The sequence below is a fragment of the Rhinolophus hipposideros genome, assembly GCF_964194185.1.
Source record: "Rhinolophus hipposideros genome assembly, chromosome: 14".
Classification (NCBI taxonomy): Eukaryota; Metazoa; Chordata; class Mammalia; order Chiroptera; family Rhinolophidae; genus Rhinolophus; species Rhinolophus hipposideros.
In genome coordinates, this window is record NC_138060.1 from 1,358,482 (window position 1) to 1,380,657 (window position 22,176).

At 40.5% G+C, this 22,176-nt stretch overlaps 1 protein-coding gene across 2 annotated transcripts in view; it reads right to left on the reverse strand.

The window, feature by feature from the left end:
- GXYLT2 (glucoside xylosyltransferase 2) overlaps positions 1–22,176 on the reverse strand; it is a gene marked incomplete at its 5' end in the record, with an annotated part of 191,737 nt that overhangs the window by 61,366 nt on the left and 108,195 nt on the right. For both annotated transcript variants that reach the window (XM_081072716.1, XM_081072715.1), the window contains one exon: positions 5,586–5,717. In XM_081072716.1, coding sequence (XP_080928842.1) covers positions 5,586–5,717 — 132 coding nt within the window. The remainder of the gene's footprint in view (positions 1–5,585; positions 5,718–22,176) is intronic.

Consider the following 22,176-nt stretch of genomic DNA (forward strand, 5'->3'; position numbering starts at 1 on the left):
GAATGTCATACAGTTGGAATTACAGTATGTAGCCTTTCTGATTGGCTTCTTTCACTTAGTAATATACATTTAAGTTTCCTCTATGACATCAGAGCTTGACAACTCATTTCTTTTTGGTGCTATTATTGGTGCCATTATCTGGATGTGCCACAATTTATATGTCCATTTACCTACTGAGGGACATGTTGGATATTTCCTTTTGTTGCCTATATTTATAATGGCTTCTTTGAAGTCTTTTTCTACTAAATCTGACACCTGGGTCCTCTCACAGGCAGTTTCTGTTGCCTGTACTTTTTCCTGTAAATGAGTCACACTTTGCATGCCTCATAGTTTATTTGCTGAAAAAAATTAGATAATGTATTTAGAACATTAATATACTGCAGCAGGATAATATATCTTAGGATGTCTTAGATAATACATTGTAGCAGCTCTCGATACTGATTCTCCATCCTTCTTTCCCCCCGCCCCCCAGAAACCTCCCCCCACATATACACACCAACATACAGCGTTTGTTGTTGATGTTGGTTGCTTGTTTATTTGTTTAGTATCTTGACTGGACTATTTTAGTGAAGTCCCTTTTACCCACTGTGTAAAGTCTGTTCCCTAGTGGGTGTAACCTTGGGTATGTGTACAATCACTCTGAATGACTGTTTTTATCAGAGCTCTCTTTAATTGACTCTTTTGCTAATCTTTCTGTTAAGCCATCTGCCTCCGTTGGTATCACACCGAGCTATTAGGCTCCACTAATTGTCAGCTCATTGCTTTATTGTTTTTGACAATGGCCTGAGGCACAAATTACTCTGTAGCCTTATCCAATTAAATTCAGGCCGGTTTTGCAGTGATAGTTTTTGAGGCCAGTCTTTGAACTTTGTTCTGACACCAGGAGGGTACTTTTTATGTCTCTTTTCCTGGTTCTCCCCTTATGAACTAACTGACCTATAGTGTAGCTTATTGCTCTCATGAAGTTAACAGCTTCTTCGTAATTAAGGGAGTCCATGCCCTTAATGAACCTATGCCACATTTGCCTGGAATTTAAACTCTGCAACACATACCTGGTAGAGATGAGAAATGCTGATGGCCTGCCCTCTTCCCCCAAGGAAATACCATATCTCTCAACTGGGAGCTGTGGAGAAAAGGATCCCTGTGTTCTTGACTGAAGTATCTAGAGTTGAGTTTCCATCATGCTGAGCTGGAAGGGGAGAGGGAGGAAGTAGGTCGTGGTTCAAATGTCACAGATTCTCTCTTTTTCTTACTGAGTTTTAGTAGATTTTCTTGAATAAGAAACATGTTTCTTCATGGGCCTTTGCTCAGGTCCTTAGGACAATTACCAAAAACTCTAGATAGTTATTTTTAAAATAGTTTTCACCAGTTATGCTTGTTTTACAGGGAAGCAATTCCACAGAGCTTCTCATGCCACCTTTTGGATGTCACCACCCTGCCATGCTCTTTTTCCACTGCAGTAGCTAAGCTTCCAGAATTTGGCTCTTAGGCTGCTTCAAGTAATCATCATGCTTATGAAGTCTTTTCAGGGACTGAAGATGAGACAGAGCCTTGGACGTTACAGGAGCACCTGAATTAGCCCTATCATCTGCTTTCACAGTCAGATAAGCCAACAAATTTTCTTCTTTATTTAGCTAGTTGGAGTTGACTTTCTCTCACGTGTAACCAAGAGTTGTAACCAATGTCATGAATGTCAAATCTTTAATAAATTGTGAGTAAACAAATAATTAGGGCAGTGGAAAGCTTGTTTAACAAAATTGATATCAAGGATCATTTTCATGTGATCTTTTTGGTAGTTGTCTCATCCCAATAATGTATGGCCTCTTGGTGCTTGATAAAATATATAGACATCATTTATGGTGATTCTAATTGACATTCCTCTTACTAAAGATTTTTAATATATTCCTATTTTCCAGGCAATATTTGTTGATATCCAAAGGGTTGTTTCCAAGGAAGCTTCAATGTAAACTGCTAGTGCTGAGGTTTAATTGAGGTTTATTAATAATAATACAGAGACCTGACCTTAATTATAAAAAAGTTCTAATAAGTCAAGTAAACCTCCCTTTTCCATTAGCCAATGGCAAACTCATTATAGTATCTCTGGTAAGTATATAGTTTTCCAAACATTGGAACCAGTTCAGACCTCCTTAACAAACTAGAAGTGGAAAAAAGGAAGATTGATTGTATGTTGTTGTCCTTGATGTGATATAAAAAAATCTAGGTAATCTAAGATTATTGTTTATTTGGGTGGTATTCTTTTGAAATATTAAAGAATGGGACAAGTATGTTAGAAATAAATTGAGTTAGACAACTCTCGGGACAGATTTACAGGTCAAGGCTGTAAGCAATTTTATCCTGTCTCTGTTGACAATATTCTTCCTTAACTCCTTTAAATGTGGATGCTTACAGCAAGTGTTAGGAGCAAGAAAGACATCAGACATTATTATAATCTTGGAAATTATTCAAACTTGGTTAAAAAAGACTTTCTCCCTGGGTGAGGCCTGTATAGTGCCTTGACCTAATTCATATTACCATTTTGGGTGCCACATGACAATAAAATATATGAAGATTCTGTAATCCAGTGATTTCTGTCATATTTTAAATATCTCTAGGCTCCCCAGTGGAGCACATTATTGAGGAAATAGGTCTTTGTAATCAAATAGGCACAGTGTGTAACAAAATGTATAGAACCAATATAAAATCTCACTAATTCCTATTAAGTGGGGGAAAGGTGATGTGAATTCATGAAACTCAATTATTTCCTTTACTAAGGGAAAAGAGAAAAGTCCTCTATGGTCAATTTTAATGAACAGTTTTGATTTATTTGTAATTGGCATATTGTTTTAAATACTTTAAGCTTCTGAATCACTTAACAGCAGTATGCAGTTTAAAGAGCTTAATCAAGCCACCTGAAGGTTAGTGTGCACTAATAATGGTCCTGCTCTTAGACCATTATTCCGATATACAAAAGTAAATGTCCACTGATTTTTAGGACTTCATAAATCTTGAATTGGTGGGATCTAAATTTCAGTAATAGTACTTGAAAATCTAATAGGCTTGAGTTGCAAAGACTTCTTCTCTGGTTATTCTCATAGTAAAAATCTTACCGGAGAAAGGTTTCTTCTACAGGTTTGAGGTAGGTAAGACCACCTCAGAAAATGGGTAAGACTGAAGTTTTCAGTCAATTGACTGGCCACCTGACAGAATGTTTACATTTTAGGATCTCCAACTTTTCCACGCTTCTCAGCAGCATGCCTGATTTGGTTTTATAGAGATGAACTTCAAGGAAAACATCACCTAAACTTTATTTCAAATTATGTTGAGAATCAATATATCTCACTGACGCTACAAAATTCCATCTTCATAATCTTCTGTTATGATATATGACTCAGAGAAGGTAAATGTCCTGTTAATCACAATCTTTATTGTTTTTAAGGAATGCTTAGTTTCCATTATCAAAAGCAGATAATGAATGCCAGCACCCATATGTCATGCAAAATGGAATACTTACTTAGCAGGGATGAATGAAAACAATTATGTTATGGGTTTGTTTGTTTTTAATAGCAGCAATAAAGTCACAGTTCCAGGTTGGGGAAAATTCAAATGTGTTACTAATATTTTTGGGGAAGGTTGGGGAGACAATTTTCTAGCAGTAACTTTGGCTATATAATACATTTTTCCCCTACAATGGAGACAAAAAGCAGAAACCTGATATTTTTCCCTTCATCTTCTCAAATGGTAATTAGGTTTCAAATCACCAACCTAGAGATTTTAGTGCCAATATGAGGTATTTTTTCTTACCACCATTATATGCAATTAATTCCATCTCACAACATTATATAAAATTATGCAGCATGTGAAAAACAGGTGATTTAATGAGTGGACGAGGTTGTGCAGCAGCTCAGCATCCACAGTACATCCCGGCCTTGTTCTTCTCACAGGTTCAGCGTAGGAAATGCTAAAAGTCCCACCTGCAACTTAGAGTTTCAGACCAACAGACAGTAAGACTTCCCTGTGTGGGTGTATCCCAAGCACCTCAAAATCAAAATATTACCCACATTAAACTCATCTCCCCTCTTACCAAAACATCTTCCTCCAGTCTTTTCCATTTCTAAATAGCACCACCATCCACTTAGTAGGTTAAACCATAAGACATCGACTCTTTTGTAGGTCATAAATAGCTGGGTATTGGCAATTTCAAACAGATCAACCTTAGTTGTTCAGATAAGAAACTTCGGTAAAATCCTTATTATCTCACTTCTTTTCAACTCTTACAACCAGCCAATCATGAAGACTAGCACATTCTATTTCTCAGGCAGATTCTGAATCCATCTCTAAGACAACCATCAGAGCCCAGGTCATTATTAATTGGCCTCAGCAATTCCACTGTCCACACTGCAATGAACCAGTGTGTCTTCTTTAAAACACAAGTTAGATCATCCCTCTTCCATGGTAGAAACCAATCAATAGCTTCTCATTACCCTTAACACAAAGAGCAGAAACTTGAACAAGGCTTACACAACCAGAAAGTTCCAGCCCCTGCTGACCTCTTCAATCCCACCTCCCTCTACTTTCTGGTTAGTGTGTTTTGTTTTATGTTCTCCAATATGCTCCTTCCCAACTCAGGGACTTTGTACATACTGTTTCATCTGCCTGGGACACTTTTCTCTCTCATTCCCGAGGCCCTTGTCACTCAGTGATCCCTACTTGTCCTTCATTCATGTTTCAGCATAAATGCCATACCTCAAGAGAACTTTCTATGACATCTACCAGACCAAAGTGGTATCCTATGTTCCATGAATGAGATTCTGTTCTCCACCTCAGCACAGATCACTCTTCCAATTACCTGTTGAATGCCCTGCTGGACTCAAACTCTCAAAGGATAAGATCACACCTATCTTCTTCACAGCCATATCACCATCACTAAGCAAGGACTTAGCACCTAATGGGTGCTCAATGAATATTTGCTGAGGCACAAATCCCTCAGAAAGATCAAGGCTACAATTCAAAGTTGCCATCTTGGCTCAATGATATCATCAGTTTTGTATATTCAGCAATTTTTCTATTTAGGATTTAAAACATGAAATTAAAACATTAAATTAAAAAATTCAAAACTGAAAGCCAGAACCAGAACTCTGGGCCTTCTCTGAATTATCCTCTAGGATGGCTACATGTTGTAGTAGTTATTGTTATTGTTATAAGAGAAATAATAATAATCAAAGCGAATATTTATTTAGGATCAATTATGTGCCAAGCTAATAGAAGAAATTGAGATATAGAGAAATTGGGAGGTTTTCTGAGATTTGCACAGCTAGTAAATGGTAGAGCCATAGTTACAAAGACCCATAACCCAAAACATGCCTTGGATGCTCTCAGTCCCTCCATCTTTGGTAAAGAAAGTCCCTTTTAAATACAGGGACCCACTCCCTACACTCTGAAAACTAGCAGCATTAACTACAGAATCCAACAGAAACACATTTTTAGCTGTAAATAAAATGTCTCTGAATATAACCCAGTAAATTTCACAACATTGCCAGGAGCAATTTTCTCCCAAGCAGCATCTTTTTAAAAGCTGGTGTTCCTACCGGAAGAAAGAGTCTCTGGGCAGCACAGGGTTTGAATAATTTCTTCCATTCCTGAGGGTTTCCAACTGAAAATGTGATTGGGTAGATTCTGTGCTCAAACTTCTTTGTATATGAGTCAGGCCACTGTTGTAACTGAAAAACATAGAAGACAAGGGGAGGGTGATTAGACCCCAGAAATGTAGAAAACACCTACAGCTTCTGAATGATCAAGTGAAGTTTATTTAGGCAACTTACATAGAAAGTCTAACTTCATCACCACTATTAATACTCACTGAATGAAAGACCGTTGCTAGGATTTGAAAAATAACATTCAGAGGTGGCATGGGAAATGGGAAACACACAAAAACACTTCCAAGAGGGCAATTTGGAAATTGTAACAAACCCCAAAAGACAGAGATACAGTACTTTCACCAAAACCTATTTTGTAATTAAAAAGGGTGGGTGGGGGGTAGAAACAAACGAAATGATCAATAATAAGGAACTGGGAAAACTTATTATGATAGAAATATACAATAGGCCACCTACTGTGTGGTTAGAATAAAGTAGATCTATATGTGCTGACATGGGAAAACAGTTACGATACATAGTTAGTTTTTAGAAAAAGCGAAACGCAGAATAAATTTATAATACGCTTATCTTATAGGGAAAAATATGTGTATATATATTTTATAGAGAGAGAAAAAGCTGAACAGATGTGCACCAAAATGTTAAAAGTGGTCACCTATGGATCATCCTGAAAGAGGTCCGAGATGCTGATTAGGTAAATGCTATGCCGACTGCCTCTCAGAATCACACCAAAAGTACAAATAAATTACAGAACAATCAACCTCAAGAATCATCTGAACAGTAGCTGAACAGAACCCCTATAACTAAGGATACAAGCAAGAGGTCACATCAAAACTGGTAGGAGGGGCACAGATGTGAAACAGGCTGACCCCAAACCCACAGACAGAGGTGGAACATCAGGAGGGACACCTCAGTAGCAGAGGTCCCACTGAAGAGGGAGTGGCCTCCTGCCCTACATCAGGCTCCATAGCCCAGGGATCCTGTGCTGGGAAGAGGAATTCCCACGGAATCTGGAAGTGAAAATCAGCGAGGACTCTGTCTGCCTTCCTGGTGGGGTGGAAGGCAGCTGGAAACTCAGATGCCCTCTTGTAGAGCTAGCACATGTACTCGCTCGCTTGTGGGTATTCACCTGGTCTCTGGTGGTGGGGGTGGCAGCTCAGGAGGTCCAGGGATGTGTAGGGAAAGATTGAATTGCATGGCTTCCATATGAGAGCTGGAGGGACAGGAGCCATTGTTGTCCCTGTGTGGCGTCTGACACATGTGTGGTTTACAGGAGGGCACCATCTTTTCAGGGTTAAGCCCTCCCCCAAAGGGCCAAGTCTGGGACTGCATTGCTCTGGTGGAGTCACACGTGTGCACTGCCTTGGTGATGCCCTCGTCCCTGCCCTCCGCATAGCTGGGGCTACATTGCCCAGGAAACTCTTGACTGCTGGGCAGCTGGCCCCACCCCAAGGCTGTGGATTAAAGTGGGCAGAGGGCCTGTGGTGGCCCAGGAAACATCTATTGGTAGGCAGTAACCCAAGACCTGTGCCCCATAGTAAATGGGTGGTGGCTAGCTATAGTGTGCTCGAGGTATTTTTGCAGGGTGGCCACAGGCCCAGCACCAGTGCACAAGCTGAGACTGCACTGACTTTTCAGAAACCACCAACAGCATTCCTTAGCTCCTTGGAACCCCACCAAGTTCACCTAGAGCTGCATTGCTAGGGGCACTCTGGGCACCTGGGTGGCAGACCACACTACACAAACTGCAGAGATCTTTTATAGCAGGAGACAATCCACAATGGTCAAGAAAGATTTTGGTGGAGGACAGCGACCCCAAAACTGCACCACATCACTCTGGGGCACCTCTGGGGAATTTGTGAGCCTGAGGTAGTGGATGGCTGCAGTGTTCTCAGGGCATTGTGCAAGGTGGTCATAGACCAGGTACTGGCATAAGAACTGAATCTGCATTAACTTTGAAAAACCACCAGTCACGTCTCGTGACTCCCTTGAACTCCACTCCATCCAGCTAGTGCTGCATCACCGAGGGCAATATGGAGGGCACTCTCAACACCAGGTCAATCAACCCAGCATGTACACCTAAGGAGGCAGCAGCCAACCACAGATGGCTTTGAGGGTTCTACCAGGTACCCCTGGGGCAGAAACAGGCAAGGTTGAAATTGGCCTGCAAGGGAGCCCCGCCCAAGAGACACCAGAAATAACATACCCAGAGGCCAGCCTCAGACCATTAGAGCACTACTTGGTTAGACTCACGAGAGGCACATGCAAAAGGGGGTTCAACAGGCATAAGAGCCCACACAGTTGAAGTTTTCTCTGAGGGGTCAGCCCCCACAGCAGCTCATATACTGTGGGTGTAGCCAATTCTCACAGTTAGTCAGCATGGGAGTCAATTCCACCCACTGACATGACAAAAGCAATCAAGGCTCAATTACAAAAGAAGAACACACACAAAACACTAGGGACATTCTTGGAACACATGTACAGGAGATTAGGGAGACTGCACAATTGGACCACACAGGACAAATACTATATAAGGCCACCCAGGAAAGACTGAGAGACATAGGAGATCTACCCAATACATAGAAGCAAACACAGAGCGGTAGCCAGAATGAGGAAACAAAGAAACATGCCCCAAATAAAAGAACAGGAGAAACCTCCAGAAATGGAAAATGAAATGGAGGCAACCAACCTACCAGAGACAGAGTTTAAAACGCTGATTATAAGAATGCTTAAGGAACTTAGTAAAAATTTCAACAAAGAGATAGCAAGCATAAAGAAAGACATAGAAACCATAAAAAAAAACCAGTCAGAAATAAAGAATACAAAAACTGAAATGAAACATACACTAAAAAGAATCAACAGCAGATTACATGAAGCAGAGGATCAAATCAGTGATTTAGAAGATAAGGTAGCACAATAAACCCAATTGCAACAGCAAAAAGAAAAAAAAAGAAAAACAATGAAGATAGTTTAAGGGACTTGTGGGACAACATAAAGTATAACCACATTTACATTATAGGGGAACCAGAAGGAGAAGAGAGGGAGCAAGGGATTGATAGCCTATTGGAAGAAATAATGACCAAAAACTTCCCCAATCTGGTGAAGGAAATAGACATACAAGCCCAAGAAGCACAGAGAATCCCAAACAAGATGAACCCATCCATACAGGCCCACACCAAGACACATCATAGTTAAGATGTCAAAGGTTAAAGAGAAAGAGGGAATCCTGAAAGCAGCAAAAGAAGGGCAACTAGTAATTTATACGGGCACTCCAATAAGATTGTCAGCTGAATTCTCAACAGAAACTTTGCAAGCCAAAAAGGAGTGGCAGGAAATATCCAAAGTGATGAAAAACAAGGGCCTACAACTAAGACTACACTAGCCAGCAAGACTATCATTTAAAATTGAAGGAGAGATAAAGAGCTTCCCAGATAAGAAAAAGCTAAAGGAATTCATTACCACCAAGCCAGTATTATAGGAAACATTAAAAGGACTTCTTCAAGTGGAAGAAAGGAAAAAACAAACAAACAAAATAATGAAGATCAAAAATATGACTAATAAAATGGCAATAACTATGTACTTATCAATCATCACTCTAAATGTAAATGGATTAAATGCTCCATTCAAAAGACATAGGGTAGCTGAGTAGATAAGAAAACAAGACCCATGCATATGATGTCTACAAGAGACTCACCTCAGATCGAAAGACACACACAGACTGAAAGTAAAGGGATGGAAAAAGATATTTCACACAAATGGAAATGAGAAAAAATCTGGGGTAGCAATATATTATCAGACAAAATAGACTTTAAAAAGATTATAATAAAAGATAAAAAAGGACATTTGTGGGGACAGAGTCCCAGACAGCAGTTTCCAGGCTCTGGGCCTCGCGTGGGGAAGTGCTGGCTCGCGTAGTGAATGACCATCAACTGTGACTGGTTGGCCATCAGTTATAACCGGTTAGCCAATTGGCTACTGATGTAACTGTGGGGCTGAGTTGATTGGTTGGTTGGTTGGCAGGCAGAGAAGTGAATGGCGGACTGTGGATCGTGTGGCTACTACTATGTGTGTCTCCCCCGGCTGCCAGAGAGAATATAGTGGTATGACTCCCCTATTTATGGCTCGTGGGTGTTCCTTTTTGGCCTAGCCATATCCTGCGTTCTTATGTGGGGAGCGGGACTAGAGGCCCCGCAGGTCGCTCCGCATGACAACATTACATAATAATAAAGGGATCAATTCAACAAAAGGACATATCATAGTAAATACCTATGCAGCCAACACAGAAGCACCTAAATATGTAAAACAAATATTGACTGACATAAAGGCAGAGACCAACAGTAACACTATCATAGTAGAGGACCTCAACACCCCACTGACACCAATGGACAGATCCACTAGACAGAAAATTAAATGACACACTAGACTAGATGGATTTAATTGATACTTTTAGAACATTTCACTCCCATGCAGCACAATGTACATTCTTTTCAAGTGCACATGGAACATTGTCCTTGATAGACCACGTTAGGCCACAAAGAAAGTCTCAATAAATTTTAGAAGATTGAAATCATATCAAGTGTCTTCTCGACCACACTGGTATGAAGCTAGAAATCAATTACAAAAAAAAAAACACACCCCAAAACTGAAAACACATAAACACACGGAGACTAACATGCTACTAAATAATGAATGGGGGAATAATGAGATCAAGGAAGAAATCAAAAGCTATTTTGAGACAAACAAAAATGAAAACACAATGATCACAAATCTATGGGACACACCAGAAGCAGTCCTGAGAGGGAAATTCATAGCAATACAGGCCTACCTAAAGAAACAAGAAAAATCTCAAATCAATAGTCTTTCTTTACACTTAAGGGAACAGCAAAATAAGCCCAAAATGAGTACACGGAAGAAAATAATAAAGATCAGAGTGGAAATAAACAAAATGGAGACAAAAAAAAAACATGACAAAAGACCGATGAAACCAAGAGTTGTTTTTCAGACAAGATAAACAAAATAGACAAACTTTTAACCAGACTCATCTAGAAAAAAGGAGAGAGGGCCCAAATAAATAAAATCAGAAATGAAAGAGAAGTGACAACAGATGCCATAGAAATACAAAAAAAAAAAATTAAGAAAATACTATGAGCAACTATATGCCAACAAATTTGACAATCTGGAAGAAATAGATAAATTTCTAGAAGCATACAATGTTCCAAGACTGAATCAAGAAGAAATAGAAAATCTAAGCAGACCTATTACTACAAATGAAATCTAATCTAATCACTAATCAACAAGCTCCCAACAAAAGTCCTGGACCAGATAGCTTCACAGGTGAATTTTACCAAACATTCAAACAAGAATTAGCACCTATTCTCCTGAAATTATTCAAAAAAATCCAAGGAAAGGGAAAGCTCCAAAGACATTACAAAAAATATTATAGGTCGATACCCCTAATGAACATAGATGCAAAAATCCTCAACAAAATATTAGCAAACACAATTCAAAAATGCATTTAAAAGATCATACACCATGATCAAGTGGGATTCGTTTCTGGTATGCAAGTTTGGTTCAATATCCACAAATCAATGAACATGATACACCACATAAACAACACGAAAAATAAAAATCACATGGTCACATCAATAGATGCAGAAAATGCATTTGACAAAACCCAGCATCCATTTATTGTAAAAACTCTTAGCAAAATTGGAATAGAGGGTACATATCTCAACATGATAAAGGCCATATATGACAAACACACAGCTAACATCATACTCAATGGGGAAAAGCCAAAAGCATTCCCCTTAAGATCAGGAACAAGACAAGGTTGCCCACTTTCATCACTTCTATTCAACAGAGTGCTGGAAGTTCTAGCCACAGCAATTAGACAAGAGAAAGAAATAAAAGGCATCCAAATTAGAAAGGAAGAAGTAAAATTGTCATTATTTGCAGATGACATGACACTATATATAGAGAACCCCAAAGATTCCACCAAAAGACTATTAGAAATCATAAACGAATTCAGTAAAGTAGCAGGATACAAAATTAATACACAGAAATTGGTTGCATTTTTATACACCAATAATGAACTACCAGAATAAGAAATTAACAAAACAATGAATATGGTGGATGAGGACACACTGTAATGTTTTTATTTGACAGAAATTGCCGTACCAGAAGTGATGTGTGACACGGAGTGTTGTCATGATGGAGGATGATTTACGGCACACTTTAAAACACACCTTCTCTCAAGCATAGTAGCTCAGACCCGACTACACTGAACAAGTTGAAACTCGTCACACACTGTTACTAAGGTTTGATGTGCCACTTCCCCTATTGAAGATCCCTGCCTTTCCATTGGATGGCACTCCGTAGCAGCATACACCATATTTTGTGATCATAATGAAAGACTCCATGTGACACATCACTTGTGGTATGGCAATTTCTGTCAAATAAAAACATTATGGTGTGTCCTCATCCACGTTATTCACCGATTCTGGCACCATGCGACTCTGGCTCTTCCCCAAAGTCAAAACGATTCAGGCATAAATACCCAGTACAATTGCTTGAACACATCAGAACTGATAGTAGGCATAAACATTCAGTACAACAGTACCAACCATTCAGAACAGACACTAGGCACAAATACCCACTACAACTATACCACTGCACAACATCCCAAGGGAGGAGAACAGGACGGTCCCAGCTCTACAGGTTTCCTTGACTCTTGGAGCTTTACCATCCTGTCTTCTAGAAGGGCTTATCTACCTTTGTCAATCTATGTCTTTTAACTGAAATGTTCAGTTCATTTACAATTTTTACTACCTATGATTATATGCAAATAGTATAGTGATTGCAGCCACTGGAAGTTCCTGTTGACAATTCTTCCCATGGCAGAGCTACACACACACACACACACACACACACACACACACAGGATGCTGCTGCCTCACTGGCACCACCTATCACCCGAATGGACTGATGGTCATCCCTACTTCTGTGTCCCACTATTTCCTGAGACTGATTATGGAGCAGGAGCACAGATCAGTCAAACCTAAATCACATGTCTGATCCCGAGCTTCCTGGAGAGTCTAGGAAATCAACCAGCTCAAACTTTAAAATATTGAAGATCTACTTATGAAGAATCACTTAAAATGTAAATGGATTACATGCTCAATCAAAAGACACAGGGTACATGAGTGGATAAGCAAAGAAGACCCATGCATATAATGTCTACAAGAGACTCACTTCAGATGGAAAGACACACACAGACTGAAAGTAAAGGGATGGAAAAAGATATTTCCACACAAATGGAAGTGAGAAAAAAGCTGGGATAGCAATACATATATCAGACAAAATAGACTTTAAAATGAAGACTATAATAAAAGATAAAGAAGGACATTACATAATAATAAAGGGATCAATTCAACAAAAGGACATAACAGGGATCAATACAACATAGATGGTAAATACCACCAGACACATTGTTCTTAAGCAGCTTTAAAAAATTCTCCTTACATAGAACTTACCCACAACGCAACTCCCAGAGGAACCATGATGGTAATTAGCGTTTTGTTTTGCTTTTACCTTGAGGTATGTGACACTGCACTTCCCAGGAAGAAACTGGATATTTCCAGAAGGCCTCTCCATGTTGGAACAGATAGCTTGGAGAAGAGGGGCATAACCTGACCCTCCACCATGTCCTGTGGTTGAGCAGAAATCTACTGCTGCTGATCTACTACTTTAGGGCTAATTCAGTGCCAAATATATAGAAACATTCCTAAGACTCCTTACAGAATGACAGAATATGTAGATTATCTGATTCAGCTTCACAATTTTACTCTGCAATAAGCAGAGCAAGAATCATTTGTCTCTTTTTTGTATCTACCAAAGGTTCTTTTCTTACCCTTTGATATAGGTGAAGAAATTGGGGCTGAGAGAAGTTCTGTGACTTATGTAATAGCCAGTATTTAAAATTTTAACTGACACCATAATCTCAGTGTGGAAAAGAAAGGAGTTATATCATAGTCCCTGTGTAGCTTTTAACATCCTATTATAATTTCCTTTGTTAGTTGAGCATCATGGTTTAATAAAGACCTGAGGAAAAAATGAGCCATCCAAGGGGTAAAGTCATCAGGGCAATTCAAAACATGGCACAACTTCACAAGTGTCTAAAATGATCTACAACATGCAATTTAGCTCTTAATTTATAATATTCAGTTACTATGGCTCATAACAAACTATCCCAAAACTTACCATTTTACTATAGTATAAGACCGGGTAATATAATATAATGATAATATAATATAATTAATATAATTAATATAATATAATATAATTAATATAATATAACATAATATAATACCAGGTCTTATATTAATTTTTGCTCCAAAAGACGCATTAGAGCTGATGGTCAGGCTCGGTCTTATTTTCGGGGAAACATGGTAGTAATATAAAACAACCATTTATTATGCTCATAGGTTCTGTGCATCACGAATTTGGGGAAGGCACAGAAAATAAGGCTTGACTCTGTTCCACAATGTCTGGGGCCTTAGCGGGAAGCTTGGGAGGCTGGGGTCTGGAATCATTTAACGGTTCATTCACTCACACGTCTGGAGAGTGAGGGTAGTTATTGGCTGGGGACCCCAGTTCCTCTCTGTGTGGACCTCTGTGTGTGGTCTCTCTATACAGGTTAGTTTGCGCTTCATCATAGCTTGGTGTCCACGTTCCAGGAGCAGGCATCCCAAGAAAGAACTAGGCAGAAGCTGTATGCTTTTCTATGACCTAGCCTCAGATGTTACACAGTATTATATTTATAAAACCCTATTTTATATATACATACATATTGTGTGTAGAGATATATGTATTAGCCATTGCCTTATAGCAACTTACCTCCAAACTTAGTAGCTTAAAACCAAAAACATTTATTATCTCATATAGAGTCAGGAATCTGTGAGCTGGGTTGTTCTGGCTCTGGGCTTCTCATGAGATTGCAGCACAACTATTGGCTGGGGCTATAGTCATCTGAAGGCTAGACAGGGCTGGAGGTTGTCTCCAAGTTCACTCACATGAGTGTCGGTAAGAGGCCTTCATTCCTTAACATTCCTCGGAGAGACCTTAGGCTTCTCCAAGGTCTGCTCTTACATGGCAGGTGGCTTCCCCCAGAGCAAGTGACTCAAGAGAGAAAGAGAATGTGAACTAGACAGAAGATGCAGTGCCTTTTTAAAAACCTCTTTCTGAAGTGATATAGCGTCACTTCTTCCATATGCTATTGGTCACACACCAGCCCTTGGACAGTGTAGAAGGGAGGTACGTAAGGTGTGAATAACAGGAGGTAGAACCACTGGAGCCTCTTGGAAAATACAATCGGCCACACATATCTGCTTACACATATGCACCTTCCTTCCTTTTGCTGGTTTTTAAGTCCAAGTCTACATTTTGTTTTGCTCCATCCTCACACCGATGCTTCTACCATGCAGCAGGTACTCAATAATACTTGTCAAATTGCTATTTTACAAGCCATTCCTAGTGTTTGCCCATGGCCAGTTTCCTCCCTGCCTGAACAGAAAGTACTTCTCAGCACCTTTGGAGCTGGGTAGGCCTTGTGACTTCTATAGTGAGCAGAAAAAACAGGTGTCACTGTCAAGCTGAGGGAATAAAAAGCACAGTTGTGATCTATTAGTCTCTCTCTTTCTTGTAGTGGCGTCCCAAAAACTATAGAGGTCTCGTGTTCTGGCAGGTGCACCTACAAGCATGAATGGTGTGTCAGCTTTGGTCCCAGACCTAAGTGGCTGTGTGGACGGAGACTACTGTGTGTGTGAGACCAGCAGCAGGCATGTGGAAAGTCTCTGAGCTTTTCGGGAGTTGTTACTGCAGTCTGACCTCGCCTGTCTTGATCACAGATCTATCATCTCTTTATCAATCCTGCCAGTCCCAAGTTGTAGCTGGGAAAATGAAGCTCCAAAAGGCCACAAGACTTGCTGAGGTCATCCAGAAAGTAAGTAGTGGAGCTCAGTTTTCTGTCTCCTAGTTTGGGAGGTGGTAATGTATAGTTACGTTCATGGAGGTTTGACTCAGTAACCCTGAACCGACACCTGACGAGCAAATCACTGAAACTCTCTAAGCCTCAGTGATCTCAGTTTATAAAATAGGGACATGATTGTTACCTTTTCCCAAACGTTGTTGTGAGGATTAAATAAGAGCAAATAATAAATTACAAACCCTTGATAAATGCTTAGTATTATTACTGTCATCATTTCCTTACACTACAGCTTCAGAGCAGCTAACTATGTGTGTTTCAATCCTTCTCTTTTCCTCTTCCCCTGAGTCAGATCATTTTCGAGGCATTTTGCAATCAATTTCAAAGCCCTAAGATTATTTGTTCCCTGGCTTTTCTTGGTGAAGTTGTCAACGTAGTTCTTTTGTTTAGAAAACATAACACATTTTCTAGCTTTCTGCTATTAGCCTATCACTGTCCAAAATGCTTGTACGGCGTTTCTCCTTAGAGCAGCTAGCCTGTTGACTCAAGTCAGTAGACACAAAACAAAACGGGAGTGACGTCATAGGAATGGCGGCAGCGGGACACATTTTCTGAGTTCTCCTCCGGATCTTATTACAAACGGGACATATAACCCATCAAACAACTCTTTGCTCATCACGCAGAACAGCTAAGAGACTCCTAAGAGACTTGTGGAAGGATTACTTGAAGGTGCACAAATTGGGTGAGCAGAGGAAGAAGGAAAGGAGCAGAGTGGAAACGCGCGGTCTCCTGGTGGAATCAGGCCGGCGGCGGCTGCGGCAGCGGCGGTAAACCGCAGCTCTAAAGACACAGGGAGATATAGAACACGCAGAACAGCGGGGAGACTCGTGGAGGAATTACCTGAAGGTGAGCGCTGATTGCGAGCAGGGGAGGAGGCAGGAAAGCGAAGTGGAAGCATGCTCCCGCCCCCACGGCCCGCTGGCGACCGCCGCTGCGGCGCCCAGGACAGAGCGCAGACTCATGGAAGGTTTGCTTTGGGGTGCGCTAGTTGGGCGATCAGGGGAGGAGCGAGGAGGGCAAGAGGAAATGCGCCGCGCTCTCCCCACCCCCACGGTAGAGCCGCGGCCCTGCAGCGTGCCCACAGCAGCAGCGGCAGGCAGCACCCGGGGCTCTAGAGTCCCACAGGAGCCCATGGTGCAGCGGAGAGCACAGGGTCCAGGAGGTGGGCTCTTTCCCTGTGTCCCACAGCTGATCGCTCCCGCCGGGACGGGCAGCTCGTGGGCCCTAGGGCAGACAAAGAACTCAGATGCCACACCTGGGCCTCTCACCTCGCTTTTCGAATCCTCCCCCTGCCCTTCTAGAGACTTAAACTGACCCCTGAACTGAGGAGAAGTGTCAGATTACAGAGGGGCGTCTGTGCTCAGGCGCTGGGAAGAATGGCAGCCAGCTCTGACCTTCGGAAGACGCTGGGAGGAGGGGATTTTCGCTGGACGAGGAGAGAGGAGACTCCCACACCCCCAGCCACCACCTTTTCGGGCCTGCGGGAGGGGTGTGACGTGGCTGGCCTGGGAGAGAGAAGACCTCTCCATCCCCAGCCCCCACCCTCTCTGGCTGGCCTGGGGCGGGGCAAGGGCAACCGCAGAAGCACTCCCTGAGTTCAGCAGTAAGTGGTAGACGCAGCTCCAAGCTTTCAGCAGCTTAGAGATCGCCCGCCCGCCCCCTCCCACACACCCACGGAAGGAGGGCCCTAAGACTCAGGAGTACTGGGCACAGGGCTGGTGGAGCTACTCTCAGCATGCATTTGTGCAGGAAAGGACAGAAACTGCACGGTCTCTCTGAAAACTGTCATCCAGACCCCTCAGCCCCTCGTATTTAAATCTACACTCCCAAATTCACTCTGGGCACCAGGTGACCAGCGCTGCCTTCGCAATAGGCAGGGAACTCTTTGGCACAGCGGAGGACAACCTGGAGATTACTTGGTGGGCTTAAGCCAAGACTGGTGCTGCTTTCTGTTTTGCTTTGCTTGGTGTTTTTTTTTTTCTGCTTGTTGTGATTTGCTTTGTTCTGCCTTTTTTTCTTTGATATCTTTGCCTATGTTGAGTGGGGATTGTCAGTTGTATTTTACATGTGAATGTACTTGATTTGTTTTCTTTGTTGTTGTTGTTGTTGTTTTTGTACTTGGTAACTTGATTTGTGCTGAAACTGCCCTAACAGGGCCCAGCTTAAGAGGCACAAGATTCAACATATCCAGAAGCCAACTCTGGACCAAACCAGAGTACTACCGGGTTTGACCAACAAGTCACACACCCAGAGGGAATCCTCTGAAGGCACAAGAGCCCATAGAGGCCAAACCTCATTTAAGTGACCAACCCTCACCCAGCAGAACACCCTGCGGTGGGCAGAGCCAAGTTTCACAACTAGACGGCCTAGGAGTTAAACCCACCTACTCAAAAGCAAAAAGCAATTAAAGTTCTTCTTGAACAGGACAATATACTAAACACACGAACCACCTGTGGAGCTCATGCAGAGGAGAAGAACGAAGTAGTCCAAGTCAAATATAAAGGACACATACTACATAAGATAACCCAGCAAGAACTAAGAGCTCTAGGGGATCTTCCTAATACATCAAAGCAAACACAGAGAGTCAGTCACAATGCGGAGACAAAGAAACATGTCCCAAATAAAAGAACAGAAGAAACCTCCACAACTGGAACCAAATGAAGCAGAGGTAACCAACCTGTCAGAGACAGAGATCAGAACACTGGTGATAAGAATGTTTAAGGCGCTTAGGGAAGACATAAAGAAGGATATAGATATCATAAAGAACAACCAGTTAGAACTAAAAAAGGATGTAGAAATCTTAACGAACAACCAGCTAGAACTAAAGAACACAATTACCGAAATTAAGAACTCACTTGAAGGAATGACCAGCAGGTTAGATGAAGCAGAGGATCGAATCAGCGACTTAGAAAACAAGTTAGCAGAGATCACTCAAACTGAACAACAGAAAGAAAAAAGAATAAAAAACAATGAAGATGGGTTAAGAGACCTCTGGGATAACATCAAGCGCAACAACATGCGCATCATAGGAATACCAGAAGGCGAAGAGAGGAAGCAAGGGATTGAGAACATATTTGAGGTAATAACGTCTGAAAACTTCCCTAACCTGATGAAGGAAACCAACATACAAGCCCAGGAAGTGCAGAGAGTTCCAACCAGGATAAACCCAAACAGGCCCACACCAAGACACATTATAGTTAAAATGGCAAAGCTTAAAGACAAAGAGAGAATCTTAAAAGCAGCAAGCGAAAGGCAGAAGGTTACGTACAAGGGAACTCCCATAAGGCTATCAAATGACTTTTCTACAGAAACACTGAAGGCCAGGACAGAGTGGCAGGAGATACTCAAAGTGATGGAACACAAAGGCCTACAACCTAGATTGCTTTATCCAGCAAGGCTATCATTTAAAGTTGATGGAGAGATAAAGAGCTTCCCAGAAAAGAACAAACTGAAAGAATTTATTACAACCAAGCCAGCATTGCAAGAAATACTAAAGGGACTTCTGTAAATAGAAGAAAGATGAAAACAATTTACTACAAATTTAAAAACGGCAATAACTATGTACCTATCAATAATCACTTTAAATGTAAACGGATTAAATGCTCCAATCAAGAGACATAGGGTGGCTGAGTGGATAAGGAAGCAAGACCCTTGTATATGCTGTATACAAGAGACTCATCTCAGATCAAAAGACACACACAGGCTGAAAGTGAAAGGTTGGAGTAAGATATTTCATGCAAATGGAAGTGAGAAAAAAGCTGGAGTTCCAATACTTATATGTGACAAAACAGACTTTAAAATGAAGAACGTATTAAAAGACAAAGATGTGCACTATATAATAATAAAGGGATCAATCCGACAAGAGGACATAACCCTAGTAAACATCTATGCACCTAACATAGGCGCACCTAAATATATAAAACAGGTACTGATGGACATAAAGACAGAGATCAACAGCAACACTATCATAGTAGGGGACTTCAACACACCTCTGACAACAAGGGACAGGTCCTCCAGACAGAAAATCAATATGGAAACAACAGCCTCAAATGATACTTTGGAGCAGTTGGATTTAATTGATATTTTCAGAGCATTTCACCCCAATGCTGCAGAATACACGTTCTTCTCAAGTGCACATGGAACATTTTCCAAGATAGATCCTATGTTAGGACACAAAACAAGCCTTGATAAATTTAAGAAAATTGAAATCATACCAATTGTCTTCTCTGACCACAGTGCTATGAAATTAGAAATGAACTACAGGGAAATAAACCAGGAAGACACACCAATTCATGGAAGCTGAATAACATGTTACTAAATAATGAATGGGTCAAGCAGCAGATCAAAGAAGAAATCAAAAGATATCTCGAGACAAATGAGAATGAGAACACGACGACCCAAAATCTATGGGATGCTGTGAAAGCAGTCCTAAGAGGGAAGTTCATAGCACTGCAGGCCTACCTAAAGAAACAAGAAACATCACTAATTGACAGTTTATCTTAACACTTAAGGGATCTGGAAAAAGAACAGCAAAATAAGCCCAAAGGGAGCACAAGGAAGGAGATAATAAGGATCAGAGCAGAAATAAATGAAATAGAAACCAGAAAAACAATACAAAAGATCAATGAATCCAAGAGCTGGTTCTTAGAGAAGATAAACAAAATTGACAAACCTTTAGCCAGACTCATAAAAAAAGGAGAGAGAGGACCCAAATTAATAAAATCAGAAATGAAAGAGGAGAAGTGACAACAGACACCACAGAAACACAAAAAATTTTAAGAAATTACTATGAGCAACTATATGCCAACAAATTTGACAATCTGCAAGAAATGGACAATTTCCTAGAGGCGCACAACCTTCCAAGGCTAACTCAAGAAGAAACAGAAAGCCTGAACAGTCTGATTACCACCAGGGAAATTGAATCAGTAATCAATACTCTCCCAACAAACAAAAGCTCTGGACCAGATGGCTTTACAGGTGAATTTTTCAAAACATTCAAAAAAGAATTATCACCTATTCTCCTCAAGCTCTTCCAAAAAATCCAGAAGGAAGGAAGACTCCCAAACACTTTTTACGAAGCCACTATCACCCTGATCCCAAAAGCAGACAAAGACACCACAAAAAAAGAAAACTAAAGGCCGATATCTCTAATGAACATAGATGCAAAAATTCTCAACAAAATATTAGCGAACAGAATTCAGCAATACATTAAAAAGATCATACACCATGATCAAGTGGGATTCATCCCTGGTATGCAAGGGTGGTTCAACATCCGCAAATCAATTAATGTGATACACCACATTAACAAAATGAAAAATAAAAATCACATGATCATATCAATTGATGCAGAAAAAGCATTTGATAAAATACAGCAGACATTTATGATAAAAACCCTTAAGAAAGTGGGAATAGAGGGATCATATCTTAACACAATAAAGGCCATATATGACAAACACACATCTAACATCATACTCAATGGGGAAAAGCTAAAACCATTCCCCCTAAGATCAGGAACAAGACAAGGTTGCCCACTTTCTCCACTTCTATTCAACATAGTTCTGGAAGTTCTAGCCACAGCAATCAGACAAGAGAAAGAAATAAAAGGCATCCAAATTGGTAAGGAGGAAGTAAAATTATCACTATATGCAGATGATATGATACTATATATAGAGAACCCTAAAGACTCCACCAAGAAACTATTAGAGCTGATAGATGAATTTAGTAAAGTAGCAGGATATAAAATTAATATTCGGAAATCAGTTGCATTTGTATATACCAATGATAAAATATCAGAAGGAGAAATTAAAAAAACAATTCCATTTACAATTGCTCCAAAGACTATAACATATCTGGAAATAAATCTAACCAAAGATGTAAAAGATCTGTACTCAGAAAATTATACGACACTGAAGAAAGAAATGAAAGAAGACATAAATAGATGGAAACACATTCCATGTTCATGGATAGGAAGAATTAATATAGTTAAAATGTCCATACTGCCTAACGCAATATACATATTCAATGCAATTCCTATCAAACTACCAACGACGTTTTTCACAGAAATAGAACATATAATCCTGAAATTTATATGGGACCATAAAAGACCCCGGATAGCCTCAGCAATCTTGAGAAATAAGAACAAAGTGGGAGGTATAACGATACCTGATTTCAAACTATACTACAAGGCTACAGTAATCAAAACAGCATGGTACTGGCATAAAAATAGACACATAGATCAATGGAACAGAATAGAGAGTCCAGAAGTAAATCCATGCCTATAGGTCCATCTAATCTACGACAATGGAAGCAAGAATGTACGATGGGGTAAAGACAGTCTGTTCAATAAGTGGTGTTGGGAAACCTGGAGAGACACATGCAAGAAAATGAAGCTGGACCACCTCCTCACACCATATACAAAAATAAATTCAAAATGGCTTAAAGACTTAAATGTAAGATCTGAAACCATAAAATATCTTGAAGAAA